Below are 23557 nucleotides of genomic sequence, written 5' to 3'. Positions count from 1 at the left end.
ATGGGCATAAAAATTAAAGCGAGAAGAGAGGAAAATAAAGAAAGAATGAATAAGACACTGAGAAGGCACCAAAACTTTAGTAAATACATGTATTATGCTATTGAAAAGATCTTGATGATAGAATTTCAAAGACACCTTAGAAGCATATAATTGGAGGTGGGGGTGAACCACACACGTCGCCCAAAGACGATGGGTGTGGTTCACATACTGGCGTGTGAGTTGCACGTGCTAGCTAATTTCTTGTTTCTTTTCTAGTTCAATCCCTAAACTTTCTTTTCATTTTATTCCCTATAAAAATCCTTTCATCCCTCCTTAACCCAACCTAATCCTATTCTACTTATCCCAACCGGGCCTTCTCAATCCCAATTAAACCTTTTACTGGCCAAAACCAACTAAAAATAGATAAGAAAGGAAGAGAGGAGAAAATCCCAACCTAATTAAACCCTCTCCAACCTTAGACCAACTACATTTATGTTACCCTTTCTTGCCACTATACAACCCCTTTCAGATTGTCTCAAGCCAATCTTTTCATCAATACCTATCACAAAGTTTAACTCTACACCAACTGTTATAGTCTGACTACTATTTTAACCAATAGTTATCCTAAAGCTTGACTTTGCACCAACTCTCTTAGCTTGATTACTCTTTTAACCAATGGTTATCCCTTTCCTAACCATTATTTCCACCAATGGCTTATTCTCAAACACCAACCCATCTATTAATAAAAAGTATGACACACCAATCAATGACTCAACTTTATAGAAAAGTAAATATTTCTTATCATATTTTCTCTCCACTAAGTCACTAGATAAGACAGAAAGCTATGACAAGCTTTCTTAAGCTTGTACCTTACTTTACCCTTGTAGCTTCACTTACCCTCTCTTCACACACACACTCTATCTCTTCTACATTTACTAACTGAAGCATCGAAAGTCTCTTATTCTAATAAGGGACTTGTTTTGCAAGCCATAAAAAAACCCAAATATAATATGAATTTTTTCATGACTTAATCAATATATTTGTCTTTGCCTCCACAATAAAATTGTCTCTTTATTAAGTTTATTTACAATTTTATTTATTTACTCAAAGTTCTCAATAATTAAAATACACCACACAACATGTATATTGAATTACATATGGTTAAAGACATGGCATTGCACGTGGCTACTTAATAAGTCTAGATCTATGAAACTAGCACTTAAAAGAAATGATCATACTGCAAAATTATTTGGCATCGTTATTAAACTCAACCTAGTGGATCAATCTTGAAATCTCAGGGCATGACTCCTAGGCCAGCTCATATTTAAAATTAACTTGGATGAGAGTTTTTTCGATGTGACCTAGTCAACTTGATAAGTCTAAAGACAACTTAGATGGCAGGTAAAATACATGGTTTGGCTTTAAAAAAAAATTTCAAGATAATTTTTTTTTTTAATATTGAGACGATGACATACTAGATCAGTCCATGCTTTGCAACTTAACTTACCAAACCTGCAATCCGGATCATAAACTTTACTAAGTTTAACAACTTTAGTTTTGTTAAACTAATTTTTATTTAATAATATGATAATAAAAATATGAGCTCGCAAGATTTAGGATCAACCAAGTGTTAAGATATTTGTTTGAGATTATGATAATCTCATCAAAAACAAATCAAAATCAATTATAAAAATATGATAAGATTAAAAATCAAACATTGAATGATAAAAAAAAAAAAAATCCAAAAAATTAATCTAAAGAAACGGAGTTAAGAAATAGCTAGGAACTAATAGCCATATGTATTCTTTATTTTTCAATTCTTATAATCATTGAAGTGGGATTATATGTTAATGTAAGAATGATCATGTTGCTGAGCCAGCAATTACACGATCATGCAGGATAGTAGATTGATTAGAATACAGTCAGGACTTAGAAAATGACTACAAAGAAAATCTTGCAGCATGTGAGACGGAGGTGTCTTTGTCGAGTAACATGATATTTATGTATAAATATAAATGCAGACGTCTGCTCATATTATTATCTGAATTCTTTAAGCATCGATCTATGTATAAATATAAATGCAGGGCTTTGTTAGATATCTGATTATTTTCTTAATTTTGTAGCTGTACTGTAATGTAGATGATTGCTCAATCAGTGATGACTAAATGAATTCACCCAGATAGAAAATTAATAGCTTGCATGCCATCCATGCGAACAGGATATATCACTTTTGTCCATGTGGTTGATAAATAAGTAGAAGACAGAGTAAATAAAGCAAGCCATCAAACCTAACTTTTTGTGGGGCTACTTTCTTCTCTCTCTCTCTCTCTCTCTCTCTCTCTGTGCGTGTGGCTGCTGTGGGGTTTCAAACCGACCTCCATGAAACCGCGTCTTGTGCTGAACCTCCCAAGGGGAGGGGCGGTGGGGCCTGGGACCGTGGTGGGGTTGATGAAACGATGTTGATCCAATGCTTGCTGAGTTCCATTAGCAAATGATTGATTGCTAGGGATATGTTAATGTTCCCAGTTGGAATCATTATAAAAAAAGAAAAAAGACGAGACGATAAATGGAAAATCAATTGTTTGATAGCATAGAGGTAGAAGAAAAGGATGTTATAAAAATCGTGACAAAATCAGGATGAAAAGATTTTGCTTTTAAAGTTTCAATCAGCGGAGCTCGAATGCTTCAGTCAATAGGAAGAACTTGAAAGCAAAATCATGATGGAAATTGATCGAGGTGAAGGATTTACATAAGCAAAAGGCTTTAAAAGCCCCCAGGCCCATACATAAAAATACTAAGAATTTTAGTGTGAAAGCCCTCGCACAATTGAAGAGCTAAAAGTTTGAGAAGAATATACCACTGGCTCGTGCATCCGTGTTACATTGTGAATGTAATTTTAACTTAATTTTTGCCATATAAAAAGAGTCGGGTTTTATAAATGTGTTTTTTGGTATTATATTTTTTAAAATTGAGAAAAAAATCTATTTAATAAAATAATTTGAAAAATATAAATTGATAAATAAAAAAAGTATTAATGCTTATGAAAAACTAAATCGAGACCAGAATATAGATACATGTAGAAATATTTTATTTTAACTATTTTTCATTTTATATTTTATTTTTTTATCTTAAAGATTTATTTTGGCTGCTACATAATAAATGCATAATAAAAATGCAGCTCTATTTCTTTTTTTAAAAAAAAAAAAACAGCTCTTTCTTTTTTAAATTATAACCCTTGTTTTTTTTTTCAACAATAATCTAAAATTCTATTTTGTAAAATTAAATTTTAATTTAACATCAATATATTTTTTACAGCATATCAAATATACAAGAACAAGAGAATAAAAACAAATCTCAACCATGCTAAATTCAATAACCGCATTAAAGAAAAAATAGATATGAACAATAAGGTGACCAAATAAGGAGAAAAACAAGAAAGCTTTGCCATTCTAATAAAATCTTACATCACTAACGCTACTGCTACTCTCGATGCCAAACACCCTTTGATGATATGAAGCTTTAAGCATTGTTCATGGAGGTTAGAAATGGAAAAGATTCCCAGATCAAGGCATATTAAAATCCCCCTAAAGAAAAAACACTAGGAAAAAGTTCTTATTTTTTCATCCCCGCAAGAATTTATGAATACATCACATAAATGAATGCTCCACGCAAGCTTTTCGTTGCTGCTTCCACTAAATCTCCATTGCCGTAATAAAATTTAAGGCAAAAGAGTCAGAGTGGAAGGAGCAAAGAGAAGCTCGGGAAATGGACTGCCCTCCATTTAAGGACAATACTACCAAAAAAGAGGAGGAGGAGGAGGACTTATTCTGTCAAGAAGAAGACTCCTCCTTGTTCATCTAGCTACCTTATCCTGCAGAAAATTCTACTTTTATAGAAAATGTACAGCTTTCAAAAGATACAAATACTACAACCAGTTGATGAACTGCTGCCTTTGTCCGTAGCTGAACTATGTTAGTTATCCAATGGCAAGTCAGTACACCCACTGTTGTCTGTTGCAGAGACCTTAGATGTCAAATATCTTTCACAATACCTTTTGGCCCTTTGAGGAGCAATGATCTCAAGAGCGTTATGGAGACATTTGCGATATGAGAAGTCCTCTATCGTCCCATCTGTTCTAACCAGTGAAAAGCAGCGTGTATCTTGATATTCTGGGTGGTTTATAACCTGTAATAAAGTATGGTAAAGGAAGCACCCTCAAACCTTGTGCACTTATGAAGATTGCTTATATTATTTCAACCACAAGATAGGGACAAACAACCACTTCAACAAACCAACTCATTTCTCTGTACATATCTGTCAACCCAGTATGTAATTGATGTTATATGTTAATTCAATCAAAACGAAAATAACTTCAACATTGACCAATATTTTATCAAAGGAATATGGAATACAACGTTTTGAACACTTTCAACAAAAGGATGACGTGTGTGTGGGTGTATTTTTTTTTTTTTTTTTCTTAGAACAAGATACTTTCCAAAAGTAATTTGCAGGGGGAGATCTCATGAAATTGATATAGAAAAGATGGATTAAAAGAACTAATTCCTCTCAGAAAGTTGTATAATCCAGATGCCAAAGAAGTGCCAAACATAGTTTCATGAAGTTGCAATAACTCTACTATTGGTTTACGACTTCTTTCATGCCTACCAGATTTTAAATCTCAAGGTCATTACCTCCACAATATAAGCTTGCACTGGAGGGTTTTCTAAGCCATGATACAATCTCATGGTTATCTCCTGTGACTGTTAAGGTTTTCAGTGTGGCATGATTTTTTAACCTTGAATTTGTGATCATTTTCAACAATCTCAGCTAGTCAGAACCTTAGCAACTCTGGAAATTGCTATGTGAGGTACATGGATATGAAATCTTTATTCAAACATTTATATATTCCCATACCTCTGGTTTCTGCATTCTGTAACATTTACACTGATTTTTACTGAAATAAACAAAAAAAAGGGAAAAGTTAAAAGCCGGTGCCGTGTTTGTTCCAATGCAACACTGGCTTTAATTTCCTTTTCTCATTCTTTTATCTTGTTTATAAGATAACTGAATGTGTCTCTAAACTTTAGTCATGCTTTAATACCATAAACAGATGTCCAACACGTAAGAAAACAGTCTAGTTATCCAAAACAACAGCACCATAAAATTAGGCAATGGAAACAGTTCTAATTATTAATATTTTCAAAGAGCTTTTGCATATTTGATATGTGAAATCATGACTGTCTTTACACAAGTCTCACAGATGTTTACATACCTTGATGTCTTTGGCTCCAATTCCAATCTTCTCATCCCTTCGAGGATGGAAATATAAAGTCATCATCAAAACAGACTTGTCACTCTCATTTAATTGTTGGTCTACAGAGTACCTACATCCACACCCATTTAAAGATTCATTAGGGCCTTCCACTTCACCAATCTCTCTGAAACGGTGAACTACTAGTATCTCTTTCATTCTATTGCAAAGAAGCAGATCTTATTAAATTGACACGATCTTGAAATAATCAAAACAAGGGGCATGCTGGGAATGAGTAAACACTTTATCTTTATAAGACCCACCAAAAGAACAGAATAATGTTTAGATCATTGACAATACTGTGGCTTTGGTACAGTGACAGGATCATGTATATTGATGTCAAGCACAGCATGAACATAGAAAAACATGTATGAGTGGAAGAGAAAACGAACAATTCATAAATGGTTGATGGTTGCTGCAACACTATAGATACATCAGTCAAACCAGCTCCACACTCGATAAAAAATCTGCTTCAAGAATACGCAAGAATTACTTCTTATATCATGTTTCTCCTCTGCCATTAACATATGCATTTTACTGCCAAAAAACTGGTGGAATGTTTGTACCTTAAATGCACCAGGGAGATAGTTTAAAGGGAAAAAAAAGGCCTCAACAAAAAGGTAATAAAAATGCAAATAATTTTCTGCAAGGGCAACAACCTTTCCACAAAGTAAGCAACAATCTTGAACTAGCACCACAAACAAGGCCCAGAATCTTGGCAATATAATCCACACGGTAAGCATCACTCTTGAACTACTAGAACACAAGTTCTTTCATTTGTGGAAAATGCCACAGAAAATGGAATAATTAAAATTGCATTGAAAAAAAATGTGGCACAAAAAAATCATAAATGCTGACATCAGAAATATAGATCTATCATGAATTCAACATCACAAGTATTGCATCAAACTAAGAAAAAAATAGAAAAAATTCATTTGAAATTTAACTTACTTATTCAAGATTTTTCTCACTGTATAGGACATCCGTTGAATGTCATCATATGTAAGAAGACGTCGTAAGAATGATCTTGGTATACCCTCCTTTACTTTAAATCCTTTAGGGCCACAACCACCAAACTTGTGCAGAAACTGAGCTCCACATTTATCAGATTTATAGATTTGAGCATCCAGTACTCCAAACTCAGTATTCTGCTCAGTAGATATCATTTGGCTTCCCAGAAGGTTATACACATCAACAGGCTTTGAAAACTCTAAACCCTGATGAGTCAAAATGAAGCATAAATACATAAGGGATTAGACAATTCTAAGAAACGTTGTTGATGCAAGGGAAAGAAACATGAGGACATCATTAATGACAAGGACTACAACTCCAATGTAAAGTTCCAGGATACATGTTTTATGAATGATAACCATTCAAATATTATTCTCGCCCTCAAACTCCTGGGATCCCTTTAACACTCAAAATCCTTGCAGCAAAACCCTCATGTTCACTATGTAACTTCTTAAATTTTAGCTTCCTAAGAAATGGGAAAAGATACTTGACATCTAACCTCCTGTTAACTACTGTCTAGAGGAACAATGTAAAATCTACCTTTCCAGAGTATACAACATCAAATTGTCCAGTCCCAATGGCAGGAATCTTTCCCCATGCCAAAGCATCTATGCTTCCCTGGAGATCATCCACCACTCCAGCCTTTGCAGCCCTGATAAAGCAATCACCAGGATTCTAGAACAAATTTCAGAAACAAAACATGAATTATATTTGATTGAAAATATCAAGAAAATATGAAAGTGCGCAGCACAAAGCAATGAGAACTAACAGAAAAGCATGCTTGCACAAAAGGCGTTGAGACAGAAGCATGCTCTCTTTGTCGTTTCAAGCCTTTTGCATTTAGGCCAACAAACTCCCCAGTAACTGAGAGACAATTTGCAACAAGAAGCAAATGTTCAGGAAGCACTGTCTTGCCAACATCAGACATTGCAGACTGCAAATTCTGTTTTCAAATTTGTGTTAGTAATTAGTCTAAGTGACAATTTCCATGAATGGTCATTTTAGAAAACAATATGATGAGGTGACAATATATTCTACGTACATTGAGAAAAAATTTCCATCCAGCATCTATGCCATAAGCCAAACAGCATTCATGTATGTTATCAGGATGACTACGAGCCCAGTCAATAAGATCCATTATTGAGAGACAGTCATCCATAAGTTGGTTCCAGAGTCTTGTTTTGTCAGATCCTCTTGACATGTGAACCCTCAAGAAGAGCTCACCACGGAGACGAGTATGAGATTTTGGTATCTTGGGCTTATCATTCCACAAAATGTCAACCTTTTGTATCTCCATGAATCCTAACATCAAATCAGAAATGTGGTATGTTATGATATCAACAACTTGTCCACTGACATCTAATCCAAATGATATATTATGTTCATGACCGACCTTTTAGAACTGTTTCAAGAAGGAATGGAATCATTAGGTCTTGAATTGTCTCCAATTCTATGAATTCATTCTTGGAAGTTTCACCTATGGTGACAGTTATGCAAAATGTTTCTTTTTTTTCCTTCCAAGTGTCAGCTACAGTGCAGTACCTGGCATTTAATCACCAAGTCAGAAAGAACAACAGATCTCCATGCAGATTTTGAGAGGTTTTGTAAAGAGTCTAGCACCAAAAAAGGGCACAAGTGGTAATGATAAGTCATTATCTCATCCAAATGGGATACACTGCAATAATCACTGATAAAGAGTGGAAAAATATGCAAAACTTTGAACCAAAGAACAAAGAACCCATGAAAGGAAAGGGTCAAGAAATGAAAGACATAGGGAATGACCAGCAAAATGATTAGTTGATAGCAAATAAGTGGAAATAGGTTGAGGCACCAGGCAGATTTATAAAGTGAGGGGAAACATGAAGGGAATACAAGGCAACAAATTCCAATACAAAGCTTAAGTATATTTAGGCCACAGGTTCATTTGTAAAGCAAATTCAAAAGTGACCAGGAAACCAGAAAGTATGAACCGGGAATGGGTGGGTTTCACAAATAAACCTCTTATCTTGATATGCATTATTACTCTTAGCAATTAAACCAGTTAGAGTTAACAAATACGAAGAAAACCACAATCAGACATACGAAGAGGAATAAACTCAAATTCAGGAAAGAAATTGTTCCTGGACATTGAGACAGTCAAGTTTTAATTAAAAAATAAAAATCCATTCCTAAGATGATTACATTATGTAATTTTTAGCAGTTTTACAGCTGCTAGGTCTACAATTCTACTTCAGTTTTAGTCAGTTTTAGTGAAATGACAAGAAAAATAGAACAAAATTTTAACAACATAATGCAGAGACCATAAATTATTCTCCAGTCTCTAATTTGATGGGTATTTAATAAGAACCATAGAGCATACCTGCTTGTTATTTGCACTTTAGAAAAACGAGTTTTTGATTTACACTGCTTTTCAAGGGCATCAATTATGTAGTGCACCTTTAGACTTCTCTTCTTTACAATTTCCTGAAAGGAAAAAAAAAAAACTTTATGCAAGATATACCACTTATACAGATGTACTAGAGGTAACCAAAATATTTAGTTTTATTACCTTGTATACATGAAAATGGCAAACCCAGGGACTAAAATGCATCCTGCCATCACTTTGAGGGGAAAAGCTAGTGCCCAAATACACATCAATTAGCAAAAAAAATAATAAGCATTGTGATAATAATTATTAAAAAAAATGAAATATTTTGAACAGTAAACTAGAAACTGACATTATCCTGACAAAAGAAACAATGTCTGAAAAGAGTAGTCTCTCTAAATGGTTCTGGACTTCTAATGCTGCATACTCGAAACCATGCCTCTTTCTCCCAAGTTTCTCAGACAAAAATAGTGACATGGTTTGGTGAGCACTATTCCTTTTCAGACCACACTCCAATACATTCTGTGCAATTTATCAGATGATGATTAAAAAAAAGTCGGAATAGTCAGGGATAATAGTATAATAAATACATTAAGCAAACCATGATACCTCAAAGAGAATAGAAAAGGTTCCAAGTCTGGGATCAAATAAAAGAAAAGGAAAATACTTCTGTGGCACCAACTATACATGCACTTCTCAATTGATTTCATGAACTATAGCTATTCAGGCTCCATTTCCAAAGATTAAAGAATAAAAAACAAAAACATGCTTCTGTCACTCCAACTATGGATGTATTCCCCACTGACTTCATGAAACTATTTTCTACCATTTTAAGCTCCAGTTATGTATAGTCGATGTGTCCTAATTCCATAACTAAGTCATGGAAATACATCTAGTGTATCCGCATTCTTAGCTTCATTGGGAGTGGGAGGACAAGAACAAGTTCTAAGCACCCCTCCTAATAAAACCTCATTTATCTGTTTATGCTTTTGGGATGTGGCAGGGTCTATTCAATAAATTTGGACATATTAAAACATCATCATGTAGAGGCCATTCCTGAGCGCAACATCAAAAGATATGCTTGCAGCTGCAAGAGCAGTCACTTAATGCAGGCCAAAAAAAAAGGAGCTAAAATGCCAAATGGTAACAATTTGTCTCTAAATCACCCCCTCCAGTTCCCAAAATGACAATTTTTTTGTGAGTAAAACTGGGTAATGGACTACATGTACAGAAAGTAAGCTGATGGATGTGTTTACTGTCATTTGCAAGTGACCTTTGTAACTTGCAAAGCATAATAAAATGAAGCTTCCACAAACTTGAGAGGGAGGGAGAGGGAGAGGGAGAGGGAGAGGGAGAGAACCTTCAGATTCAGCAGAGGTGATTTTTCAAGTAGGCTGATTGGTTGATCCAGGGCACTGTATGCAGCTTCAGAGATGGCACATGCAGCCAATGGACCCACTGGCCGACCAGCTATCCCATCACCGTTATTGATCTCATCAACACTACCAGATGGATCCATGTCATCAATATTGTAAGAGAATTGAACAAGCTGATTCCCGTATGCATTTCTAACTGTTCCATCATATGCACCATGCAAATCACGCATGAAGAACATCATCCTTCGAAACAAAGTCCCAGGAAGATCAGCATTGTCACTGAAAGAGCTATCTCGGCTTGTTACTGAATGAACAAAACACTCAACAGGATTCAAGCCAGATAGAAAAGAGCCTTCAACAACAGCATGTGGGATGTAGCGCTTGGCAGATTCAGTAGCATCATCTGCCTTTTGCTTATTCCAACCAGCACATGAGAGCTGATGAGGTATTCTGAAGGACAATGAAGCCAGTGCATGTTGCAAGCCTAGACACATGCTATGCTGCACTAATTTCAGTAGATTACCCTTGCTTCCTGCCTTAAACATAGCCAGAAATGAGTTGTCTTGACTAGCATATTTGTATACTAAACTTTGAATATCCCGAAACACTAGCCTGAAAGCATCAACAGAAGATTGACTGAGTGCAGCAGATCTTTGCTTCTCATAACACAAGCGCTCTCCATCAAAGGCCATAACACAATAATCCTCTTCACTGCATCCAGAAAGGAAACGCAATCGTTCAACATTGCACTGATCCTCTTCATTATTTCCAGTGAGGAAATCCCGACAGGAATCTACCATCAAATGTTTCAAGTTGCATGCATAGTCAGCATCTTGCAATCCATACCAAATTTCATCCATCATGTTTTTCCGTGAGTTAGAATCAGGACAGAGGTACAGATCAGATAGAGAAACACTCAAGCCCCTCATTGATAACCATTCACAAAGAACTCTCTGAGCTGCATACAAGAAATCAAGAACCTGACCATGGCAATGTTTCACAAGGCTTTGGAATAGGTTACCATCAGTGTCCCATAGCCAAAAGGACCCTTCAGAAGAAACAAGATCACCATCTCGAATGCAAACATTGCATGATGGAAAATCATGATCAAATCCTACAGGTAGGAGCATGCTGATCAACTGCTTTCCAGTCCAAACAAGAGCATTAGCTGAAGGAGCTTTAACTGCTGGCAACAGGAATCGCTCAGGTCGAAACATTTGCAGTTGCTGCAACTCAAAAGAACTTAAGAAAACATCATCCTCCAAAACCAAGTGAGCAGCAGTTAAACTATCTTGACTAAGAGAAAGAAGATTCCTGCCACTCTGCCAATTAGTTAACTGCTTATCCAAGGAAACAAGCTCAGTTAGCTCAACTCTGGTGTCAACCGATTGAGGAACATAGCCGTGCAGACAATCACCATCGAAATCAGCACGGAATGGGGGACAACAGAGGGGATTAATTGCTAGAACCGAAGGCACTGGAAGGACTTTAACAGAGAGAGCAATGAGGGAGTGTTGATGTATGGATGGGGGCCTATTGATCAAGACCGTATCTCCATCATTAAGAGGTCTATAAATGATGTCGCCAAGACGAAGTTCTTTCATGTGACGAACACGAACCAGATTCCCTTCTCTGCGAACATGCATGTCACCCTTCTCAAAACGGCTTTTCTCAAAACAAGCATTCAACTTATCCCAATTCCAAGCTGTGAGAGATTCTGAAACTTGCAACCTCTCAGCAATATGACAAGGTATACCAATTTCATGCAGTTGGAGATTAGGATCCCCTACAATCACCATACGGAATGAATGATCATTCCGTTTACCTAGAATGACATCCTTGATCCATCTCAAACCAGATGCATTGTTAACATAATCGTTGCTTTTCTTAGGTTGAGCAGTCCAAGGATCAATATTTCCTGACTTGTCTGGGTTTAGCTGTGAATTAGAAGAATAAATTTTAAGAATATAAGCACAAGATTTTTGCAAATATCAAATGATTCAAATCCAATACATTTTAAGCAAAAATTAATAAAGGAAGCCATGTCTTACTTTAGAAGTTTTCAGACAGTCCATGACGTGAAAACTCAATGTATTTGCTACCCCTCTGAAATCAACCATTTTTTTGTAAGACCTAGTCCGTTCATCCTACAAGCACAATGGGCACATGAGAACAGCTTTGGAAGTTTTCCAAGCTGCTGTGACATGCAATCCAAGACAACCAAGACAAATGAAGTGGTGGAAGAAACAGTTCTTACAAAGATCAATCGCTGCCCATTAGAAAATGCATGTGTAACTTCTGTCACACGATGAGAATTTGGTGTTACTGGGAAACAATTGAGGAAAATTGTATCTGTCTTCAAAATAGACAGTTTTATGAAATTTGGATCAACATCTTTCAACATATGTCGGACCTGAAACAAGAAAGGTAGTCATCATGTACACATAAGCTTAGTGTAAGGCATAGATAACATAAACAAGATAGCAGCAATCAATTAAAAAATGCATAAAAAGAAAAATACAAAATGACACAAGGACAGCAAGCTATATTTGTGAATCAATGAAAAAGCATTAAACCTGAAGCCACACTAAGTTCCAAATAAAACTCAAAACTATGATGCATATACCAAAAAAAAAAATGAATAAGCAGGAGCGTTGTTCATTATTTATGAATGATTTCTGAGGGTATACAAGCATACAAGGGCATTCTAAGGAATATGTGGACACCAGCTCCAAGAGATTCACGTACTTTAATGGGCAGTGGAATCATAATTAACCTATCATTCAACCCATCTTATGTCCTTCACTCCTTAAACCTGAACACCCAGCTCTTCCTGGGAAGATACAAAAGAGATTAAAGGAAGCCATCGAACACCCCAACACCACCCACATTTCTCCTCCCCATTCTATTCTGTAACAGTGGATTTACAAGGAAAATCTTCATGATGACAACAGTTTTTACTGGCAGCGTAGCCATTAACAATTTTGGCACCAGCATATAAATCATGACAAGAGGGCCATAACTCATGCAAAGGAAATGGTCTTCTTTCTGATAAACTTGATTTCTTAAAATATGAAATAATTTCTGTCGCCATTTTTTGATCTACTTAGAATAGCAATATGACTCTGCCTATGCTAGCCCTCACATTAAGCCGGATCTGCCATAGCATAACTGGACCCAAGCTGTAGAAGGTTGTGATAAATTGACAGTCAGCATAAAACTAGCTGTATCATTTTAAAGAGATAGGTCCTAGTGGGAAAACAATTAATGGAAACTATTCAACTAATCCAGGAAAAAGTGTTGGTCAGTTATATAACACCATGACTGGTTACAATGAAATGCTAGAATTGTCACATTTGTAGATGTTTGGTACACTAATGGATCAAGCAGGAAACATCAAGTCAAGATATTAAATTCATCTCTCTCTGTCCTTGTTTAGAGTTTTCACATATGGTGAAACCATAACATACTAAAAGAAACAGGTCCTAAATAGATTGATGACGTTAATTCAAGTGGAAGGTTAAAAAAAAATTGCATGACATTCAATTAGAAATATCGGGTGACTGAGACATCAAGATACGATAAGGCAATGCTGTGGAACCTGTGAATGTGATAGAACTCTTCTGTTTGGTTTTGCATTGGTTTCTTCCTCTTCTTCTTGTTCATCTTTCGGGAAAATATCCCAATAGTCAGCAGCCAGAATTTTCTTGAATCCTTTCTGGGGTTTTTTCGACAATGTTTCCCTGATCTCTGCTATAATTGCTGTTTTTCTGAAAATTTCTTTGGAGGAGACTTTGAATTTCATTGGTGGATACCAACCTAGTGAATTTCCCTGTTTGTAATACAGTGATTAATATGAAACCACATATAGGCAAAAGAAAGAAGATTGCATCAAGTGCTGGACAGACTTACAGCACAATATTTGCAGCCCCTTCTCTGTGGATTTTCTTTAGTTATCAACTCTGTCGCCTGAATACATGCACAAAATAGAAAAGGAAAAACATCAATAAAAGGAAGACCAGATCACCTGCAGTAGCTCACATACAAAGCACCAAACACTTATTTTATTGTATGGAAGGAAAAGATGATCTATAATCTATCTTCAACCACAAACAAAAACAAATTTCAAGGATCTAGAACAGCAAGGGGAAAGAACCATCCCAGTAGAAAAATTAATGCTTTCTCAAAGTTTTCCAAACCAAACCTGGTGATTCATTCAATGAACATAGTAAAACAGAAAGGTTTGTGCTAATTGCCAAATGCCAAGTGATTAGATGCCCTATCCTAAATAAATTGTAAAGAATCTGTGCTAATGAAAAAATGCCAGGTGATTAAAAGCCCAATCCTAAATAAATTGTAAAGAACAATATACTTTTTTAGATCAACCCACGACATAATGAAAAGCAAATTCATGTTGTGGATGATTAAGCCTCCCAAGAAAATTCTATTTAACCTGAATAACACCTAAATATTTGTTGTGCTTAACTGCTAAAGTTGTGCCCCACACAATTAAGGTTCTCTACTGATCTACTTCTTTCAAAGCACTTCTACTCTTCAAATATTGTTATATTTGAATAAAAACAAATATAGCTTTGTTTTTTTATCCAAATCACAAGGGTAAAAGGAAGAAAAAACTCAGCACAGTATAGTCTGTGGAAGTGGAATACATTACAAACGTGAACCTAGTTAATATACTTAACATGACGCTCATACAGGTGCTCAAATCCAGATTTAACATATCTAATTAAAGTAAAGGTGAAAATGGAGACAGATCTGGCAACAATCACAAATAAACATAGAAAAGAGCATATGTAACTTAGCCATAATACAAAAACTTTAAGTTTATCACAAGAGAAATAGCAAAAAGGAAAAGATTTAAGCACAGGGAACGAGGTACCTGACCTTGGCCAATCGAATAGATTTACATCCTGGGCAAATTTTATTCAGAATCTGTACAACTTCAGACAAAAAGTATGGATGTACTATAGTGTATGGAAAATTAATAACACCAAAATGACCTGAAAGTGATAATAATATATTAGCACAATCTCCGGTCGCTATAGATGCTAATCTGTCAGCAGAATTTGAGTCGACATCCACAATACCTTCACATGACTTTAAATCCCTAGAGCCACATGTGGTGCACTGCGAAGATGGATTTGGAAGTCCTAGCTTAGGATCAGTGACCTCACTTACAGCATCAATATTTAGAACTGAAAGTTTTTCCTGTCACAATATGACAAGATATTACAAGATGAATCAATTATTTGATACGAAAAAGCACTACCTCATAAAACTAGAATATCAATCGCCACTTGAACTTATGTAGAAATTGGATGACCATTTTATTAAAAAAAAAAAAGTAGCATGTCTACATTTTGAAATCATCAGTATCAATAAATAAGCCAAAACAAGAACTCAGAATTAGCATTGGATGCCAGAAGAGTTTAGGAAACAAACAGAAGCTTGATAGAAGTAAATTTACCAAAATTAAAGAAACGATACACCTTAGGGGATTTGGAGAGTCACTGGGTTTATAGGGAAGAATGAATTCTAGAACCTCACTGAGTGGTTAACGCACAAAGATATGAATATAAGATGTTAATGCTGCTATGGTGATCAAAGCTGAAACACCACCGTAAAGAATATTGCTGTGATGGCCCTGCCTTCTCTAATTTCATTTAAAACAAAAAAAAAAAACAGAATCCAACTAAAAACGCATACCGTTTCTGCCTCAGTTAAAACACCAAAAGCTATCCCAGTTATCAGACCAGATGGCACCTGCTGCTCTTCAGAAAAATCAATCTCCATTACACCCAGCAAGCTTATCACTACAAATCAAGCAACCTGAAGGCCCCATGAGATCATAAGAGAGGGGAGGTGGGGGCAAGTGCAACAACCAGAAAAGATTAGAATAAAGTAATAATTCAACAACTTTTATGAAGGGAAGGAAACTTTCCTATGCAAAAAAGTTGATTTCTTTAAACCTGTTAGTGGTGTAGCAAGGAATCCTTGCAAGAGGTTGGGTCAACCTAAAAAACAGCAGTCTAGGTATTAGGAAAGCCAAGGAAAATGTGTCATCAGCATATCTGAAGCCTTACTGAGAGACCTTACAGCTTATCCACCCTATTAAAATCAAAGAAAAGAGCAAAAAGAGAAAAAGGAAAGAAGAGACCAAAAGTTAATACACCATCTATGGCTGATTTTAAAAATCTGAAAATTCAATGAAACAACATAATTCAAACATTTAGTTAAGATTGTTAAGTTTACTCATTTTGCTTGTAAGAAATTCAATTATCTACTATACTGTCTTAAACTAGCAGCAGATGTTTCGCATATAAAAATGCATCAACTTCAAATGTTGGCAGTTACTCCCAAGCATGCCAAAGGGGTGATTACATCTAGTTCATTCCTTTTCCTCTTCAGCCAAACTCAACAATGAAATTGCCTCTAGAGGCAAAAGATAGCAGCCAAGATAGCTTCTGACTTTGTGTTATTCCATGGAATTTAACTGCCATGCCTCTGAAATATATTATGACCGCATTCAATGATCACAAGATCAGATTTTTCACCATCAAAGCTGGCACACAAGCCTGGAATAAAACGACACTACAATGCAATCATAGCAAGAAACAGTCACTATGACCAAATTACTCAGTTTATGTTGCATAATGAGTAATCATATGGCGCTCAACATGTAACTAGAGGCAGCATAACAGTTATGGGCCCATAACACAAATCAAATCACATGACAAACAGCAAACACTTCTGACTCTTTCAGACTGGAGTCTCATACTCTTGCTGCTGAGAGTTGACGTCGTATGGGCCCATGTTGAAACTAGTGTGTTGTCACTAATCACAACTTATACACCATAAAATTTCCATTGCATGGCACATCCAATTAAATGAAACATACGTGTCACACATGCATCACGTCAATATACTCTGCAGTTTCATCCGTTATCCACACCTTTACTTATGTTTTCTCCTACTATCCAATGATAATAGCAGGTCAATCGATAAGAATATTGGAATCATCTGAAAAAACAAACAAAAAAAATGCCAATCTACCAATTTTACTTCTAGCAGATAAAAACATACATTATTGGATGCAAACATCCAGCAAGTCAACGAATCATAATCACATACTCAATCATTAATCCCCTGCTTTCTGTAGTTTGGAAATTTTGGAGCACGCCAATTAATTAATTATCCAAAAAAAGAACACATATTCCCTCCAAAATCAACTAAATTTATATTTCTTAAGAGAGAAAAAAAATGAGTTTGACAGCAATGATCCACTATATCACCCATTAATCAACTGGATGCACAACAAACACATAACCCCCGTAAATTTTGGGGCACAACAATTAATTAATTATCCACCAAAAGAAAACATATTCCCTCCAAAATCATCATAATTAAACACCTAAATTTATATTTCTTAAGAGAGAGAAACAAATGAGTTTGACAGCAATGATCCACTTTATCACCCATTAATCAACTGGATGCACAACAAACACATAAACCCCCCCCCCTACTTTTGTTGGCTCAATGTTTCAAGTGAAAAGGCAATAAGACCATGGTTTTGTAGCAGACCTAACTCAAAACCAACAAAAACTTGCACTAAACAATCAAGATTCATAAAAATAACAATAATTCACTAACCACATTGTACAAAGTTTCACTTTTTAACCATCCAAACAAGATATACGTTACCAAAACCCTTGAATTCCAACAAATTCCCCACAATCAAAACTCGCATGCAAACACACTAAAACCCAAAAAAAGAAACCCACATTCGAGAAAATCCAAAAACCAGGAAATGATCATATGATCATGGTCACTGATCAAACAACCTAGCAAACAAACATGCGGAATAATAATATATGCGATAAAACAAGACCTCAAAAGCTAAAAAAACATGAGAATATACTAACTTTAGTTTGTGTAAAGAGAATGTACTATAATTTCTTTTGGTTCTTGATACATGGGATTCTTTGCTTTTCCAGTGAAACAGAGGAGAGTAGTAGGGAAACTGCAGGGCGTGTCTAATGGTGGCTAACGAATATAGAAGGGAGCAGCAGAGTGGCTGAGCGGTGAATAAAGTGAGTAATTGAGGATAAGTGAGGCGGGGAATGGAGGCGCTTCACGCCGCCGATTAAGCAAACGACACGGCTCCGAGTTCAAGGTTTTCTTTTATGCCTTTCTGGGAGCAGACCGAGGTCCTATATCGAAGTGCTTCTTTATCGTTCAGTTAAAGGACTTGCTTTTTGTTTTAATTACGATTATGTGACTTTTGGCTTTGCAGTGTTTCTCGTGATGTATAGAATTTAGGTTATGTTTGTTTTTTTTAAGTGTTTCTAATTTATAAATATATTAAAATAGTAATTTTTTTTAATTTTTTTAAAATTGATTTTATCCCTCTAAGTTCCACGTCACCTTTACATGATACCCCCTTGTACAATAAGGTTTTCTCGACTCTTTTTTTTATGAGAGATTAAGATTAGTATCTGTATTTTTAATTTATTCTACTTATTATTAGTTGGTTGAGGTTTTTTTCTCTAAATATTAGGGATTCTCAAATGGGTTTAAATCATTTTCTACTCAAGCTAGGAAGGTGATTGATAGAATCACAAAATAATATTTCTTGTGAGGTTTTTATAAAATCTAACCTAAAATGATAGCACGAGAAACAAAGTCATTTATTATGTGAATCAGTACCTCTGGTTGGTTGAGTTAGATTATTTACTATGGATGTAAGGAGGAGGAGTAGGTAGCAATAAATTTGCTCCGAAAAAAAGTATCTAGTTGTGTAGAAATTAAATGTGGTGAGTAAAATGGTTAGCCGTATTAATGGAGCACGTACTTAGAAATTGCAAGAACAGCTTGGTTCAGGGGACTGTTGGCCGAGAGTCACCATTGGTGTGCAGAATCAGGGGCCTGATTTGGCAAGTTCACAATTCCTTTTTTTTTCTTTTTCTTTTTTTTTTTAATTAATATGAGTATTCAAGTCAATTTACGCACAGCTCGATTAATCTCACAGATCCTGAAATTAACAATAATATAAATCTTCAATAACCATGAAAAGACTTGAGCTTGTGATTATTGAATAACGCAAGTTCACAATTCTTTTTTTTTTTTTTTTGATAACATGGGTGTCCGGGTCAGTTTACGCGCACCACGACTAATCTCACGGCCCACTGAATATCCTGCAAGCCCTAGTGAGCAGGTAAGGCACCGCGGGGGTGACAGGCATACCGCACAGGAAGGACTCAGTAGAAACAGGAAATGAGCAAACTTTTCAACCCCACTCCCACTGGGACTCGAACCTAGGTTCGAAGAAAGGAAAGCTGCTCCCTCCCACCGCTGAGCCACGCACCTGTTGGTAAGTTCACAATTCTTAATATGCTAAGTATGTGTTATGGATTATTATTTTTTTTAGTTTTTTTTAGGGTGTTATGGATTATGGATTCCATGGGTACATTATTTGTTTTTCCATGGTAAAATAATTAATGTACAAGCTCTCAAATGATGTGTTTAAAGCTTCCACAACAACGAGCAGATGGTAGAACAGTTTGTGTGGTTTCATTGTAAGATTTCTTCAATATTCATTGAAGTTGAGAAATTTAGCATGGCAGCGATTTCCAAGCACCCATCAGATGGTCCTCAATCCTATTTTAACACGAATCAAGGAAAACATGTAAAACATCTCTTAAAAAATTCTATATCATAAAAGAAAATGGAAAAGAATCCCCATGTTTTCATGCAAAGAAGACTAAAAAGGAGAGCAAAGTGCAAATGAATGTGGTAAAGAAACAAGGCTTTTTTGAGTTTTGAAGACCAACGACTTTGGCTTGGCTAGTGTCCTGGCGCAATAGTCTTGGTTGTACGTTTAAAAAAATATTTTTGAAATTTAAAAAAATAATAAGTTTTTTAGATTTTTAAATTATTTTAATATATTGATATTAAAAATAAATTTAAAAAAAAAAAAAACAATTACTGCCGCAATTTAAACTTAAACCGCTGAAAAAAAACAGGGGGAAAAGCAGGGAAACATCAAAATTTTCCACAAGCATGACCTTATTATGGACGGAGAAAAGTAGGAGAAACTCATTCGTATAGAAGGTTCTTAAATTGTCCAGATTATAAGGTAATTAATTTTCAGTTTTAAATTGGGACTTCTTTCGTGCCAAAGATTGAAGAATATAACAAGCACATGCAAAATCACATGCGATATGTTAACTAATATTAATAAAGGATGTGATTCTGCCTATGAATAAAAAAATCATTTGGATAAAATCGATACAAATAAAAACTTAAAAGGTTTGAAAATCATGCATATAGAAGGTATTTGTTTATGCGATAGTTTGTTTTTTAAAGCTCATTGTGTAAATATCATGGTTAATAACATTAAAATGCAATTGATTGTTTGTGTAGGACCCATGTATTTTTTTTTGTTAAAATGTCGGTTCCTACAAAGCATTTAAGAGCTGTTTTTCACGTTTACCAACCTGAATAATTTACTTGAGCACTGTTCACATGAACACTAAACTATTATTATAACTACTTATATTAAAAATATATTTTACTCAAAAAAATAATATTTAATATTATTTAATAACACTACATAATATTTTTTAAAAAATTACATTTTACTTAAAAAACTAATGTTTAATATTATTTAATAACACTACATAAATTAAAAGAACATCGTATGATGATGTAACATTTGTGAAATTTAATCACAATTCTAATTTTGCTTTTGATAATATTTTACCTGATTTTGTTGCACGCTCGAAAAACCATGAAAACTATAGTTCTTATCAGATGAATTTCATACATGATGAAATTGTATATAAGTTAATGGAATAATAAAAAATATTTGATATAAAGTATTATTTATTTAAATAATATAATAATAGTAGTTAAATCTATAATATTTTAAATTAAAAACCATCAATATTAATATATATCTTTTTTAATTATTTTATAACCTCAATTTGAAAACAAGTTCAACCAAACACATTAAACTACTTTTTATTTAACCTTAATTTCAACTACAATTTTAACAAATATATATAAATATCAAATTAACTTCAACTAAAAATACTTTTTTATAAAACAATTTTTTTCAAACTACAACCACAAAAACTATCACAGTACTAAAACACACTAAGCTAGGGACTCAGTCAAAAGGTTTTGGGACTCGGCCAATAAAAAATTTTATATGTTTAGGGAAATTTTAAGATTTTCCCAAGAAAGTAAAAGGGAGGAGAATACAAAAGGTTAAAAACATGTTTTTAACTTCAATTAAAAAAAAAAAAAAAAAAGTGGAAGTGGAAGTACCTTTCTTATCTCTCAATTTGTTCCTTTCATGGAGAATCCATCCTACTAGCACCCAGACAATATCTTCGTTTGGTCGTTTTGACTTGAAGTAATAACATTCACAAACTCTCGATGGCGTTGTTTTATAATCAGCTAATCAACAATCAAAATATAGCCATTCTAATCTTTACACTGATTCTTTATAGTTTGAAAAATAACATCTATGATCTCTCATGTACTTGTCCTCTATCAACTCGTCAATAGAAACAAGGTTGTTTATGTGCTTTATAATTTTAACTATAAAGAGAACTATGCCTTTAAAATTTTACGTTAAAATTTCAATATGATCAAACGGTCAAATTAAAAATTTATATATATTAATTAATATAAAGTTGTATAATATATATAAAAAAATTTATTAGTTGTCAAAAAATTATCTCTACTGAAAACTTTTAGTTATTAATTGAGATCCTAAAATATAATTTATTTTTCTTTCTGACATATCTTTTTAAGTAAAAGTTTTTTAGATTTAAAATTTATACAAGCTCACATCACCTTGTGTTATTAATTTATTTTAATTAGAAGAGAGAATAGAAGTGGTGAGGTTCAAACTTTGTATTGTTTGGTTAAGCAAAAAATTTAATATTATAGCAAAGGAACTATCCCAACTCAAAAATCTTAAAATATCTTGGAACTATTCTATCATTTTCATCTGCATCAATTGTTGTTATTTAAAATCCCAGTGATTGCACCAATGATAGGGTGGCCCACACGAATATGTTGTGTTAGGAATCCACGATGAGGCATCTTATACATAGTTATTGTGTTAGGGACTCATAATGAGGTGACTTGCATAAAGGTATTAAGGACATGTGATGAGTAGCATACACACTAAAGGATATTCTTGATGGAGAAAAGTTTCCAACTAAAGACTAAACTCAAGAATAAGTTCTTTCCATTATTAAAAAAACTAATGTAGGAGGTTTTTTTTTTAAAAAAAAAAAAAAAAAAAAAACATATTTTATTATTTATTTTCATTCCTCCATGTCTCTACTTTACAGTAGACTATCACAATCCTTTTATTTAGCAAAAAAAAAAAAAAACCTTAATAAAACTGAATGTAAAAAAATAAACTAGGAAAAAAATATTCTACTCGTACAAAAAAAAGGAAAACATCATAATAAAGAATAAGAAAATAAAAGTAGAAATAAATAAAATTAACCAGGAAAAATATCTATTTTTCTAAAAAGGCTTATTTATCATTCTCTTTGAGTTTAAAAGAATTTGTCCACGAGCTCAATATTTAGTTAGAAACAATTCTCCGTAAAAAAAATATATATATTATTTTGTGAACCACCTCATCCCAGGTCCCTAACAAAACACATTTGTGCGGGGTCGCCTCACTATATATTCTTAATACAACATCTTACCCTGGGTTCAACCACAAGATCTCAAAATTGATATAAACATAAAACACTAATTCATGGATGTGTATTTTTTATGGAGAGGAAATCTCTTCATCCCCTCTTGTATAATCATGTCATGTTCCAAAGTCTTTTCTAGTCATGGTTGTTTTACAACACACAACTAAGCAGAATAATCAACACAAATCATTGGCCTCTCATACTAGTCAATACAGATAGGGTGAAGGATAAGGGATTTGTTATAAGTCAATTTCTGAAAACTTTCAAAATAATTAATTTTATTTCTCAATCTCCTCACTTGCCAAAAAGGTTATTACAAACTTTTTATATAGAAAAAAACTAGAAAATTCTAATAATATTGAATAAAAAAAAATCAGGAATTTTTTTTCCCAAATACAAATTTGTTTTTGAAAAAACATTGTAATAAATAATAGAAAATATTTTATGAACAGTTATATATGACCTAATATGTATATTTAAAAAAAACAAGTTATCATGAATATTCAATGAAAATAAAATATTTAATTTTTAATTGCAAATTATTTACACATTATTTTTCAAATTAATTATTCCTTTATTTGCACATACAACCACATACAAATTATAAAAACATATGTTTTTTTTATTGAAATTTACTTTTCAAACCATAACAATTTATTATTAAAAGAACCATGGTATGAATAAAAAAGATATGTTATATATGTAAAAAAAAAAAACAGAGAGAGAAATGCATAAACAAAGAAAACGAGTTTTAAATAAGGAA

The 23557-nt window shown here is 34.0% G+C and overlaps 1 protein-coding gene across 5 annotated transcripts; it reads right to left on the bottom strand.

Moving 5' to 3' along the window:
* Positions 1-3564: 3564 nt before the first annotated feature.
* Positions 3565-18292, bottom strand: LOC118033806 (DNA-directed RNA polymerase IV subunit 1). 5 transcript variants are annotated; one of them, XM_035038922.2, is made up of 20 exons: positions 17983-18292; positions 16030-16168; positions 15767-15889; positions 15148-15268; positions 14945-15060; positions 13955-14011; positions 13644-13874; positions 12300-12455; positions 12094-12189; positions 10027-11979; positions 9019-9188; positions 8850-8916; positions 8661-8764; positions 7695-7843; positions 7344-7603; positions 7071-7244; positions 6842-6976; positions 6242-6507; positions 5252-5363; positions 3565-4164 (listed from the first exon to the last, which is right to left on the bottom strand). In XM_035038922.2, the coding sequence occupies exons 3-20, from the start codon at positions 15851-15853 to the stop codon at positions 3952-3954; spliced, it is 4467 nt and encodes a 1488-aa protein (XP_034894813.1). In that variant the 5' UTR covers positions 15854-15889; positions 16030-16168; positions 17983-18292; the 3' UTR covers positions 3565-3951. The 5 variants fall into 5 exon arrangements, with proteins under 5 accessions (XP_034894813.1, XP_034894810.1, XP_034894809.1 ...); XM_035038919.2 differs by having other exon boundaries at positions 16030-16074; XM_035038918.2 differs by having other exon boundaries at positions 18008-18292.
* Positions 18293-23557: the final 5265 nt, after the last annotated feature.

Source organism: Populus alba, chromosome 1 (assembly GCF_005239225.2).
Source record: "Populus alba chromosome 1, ASM523922v2, whole genome shotgun sequence".
In the NCBI taxonomy this organism is placed as follows: Eukaryota; Viridiplantae; Streptophyta; class Magnoliopsida; order Malpighiales; family Salicaceae; genus Populus; species Populus alba.
Note: the sequence above shows the minus strand (reverse complement) of the source record. Positions and strands in the feature narration are given on the sequence as shown.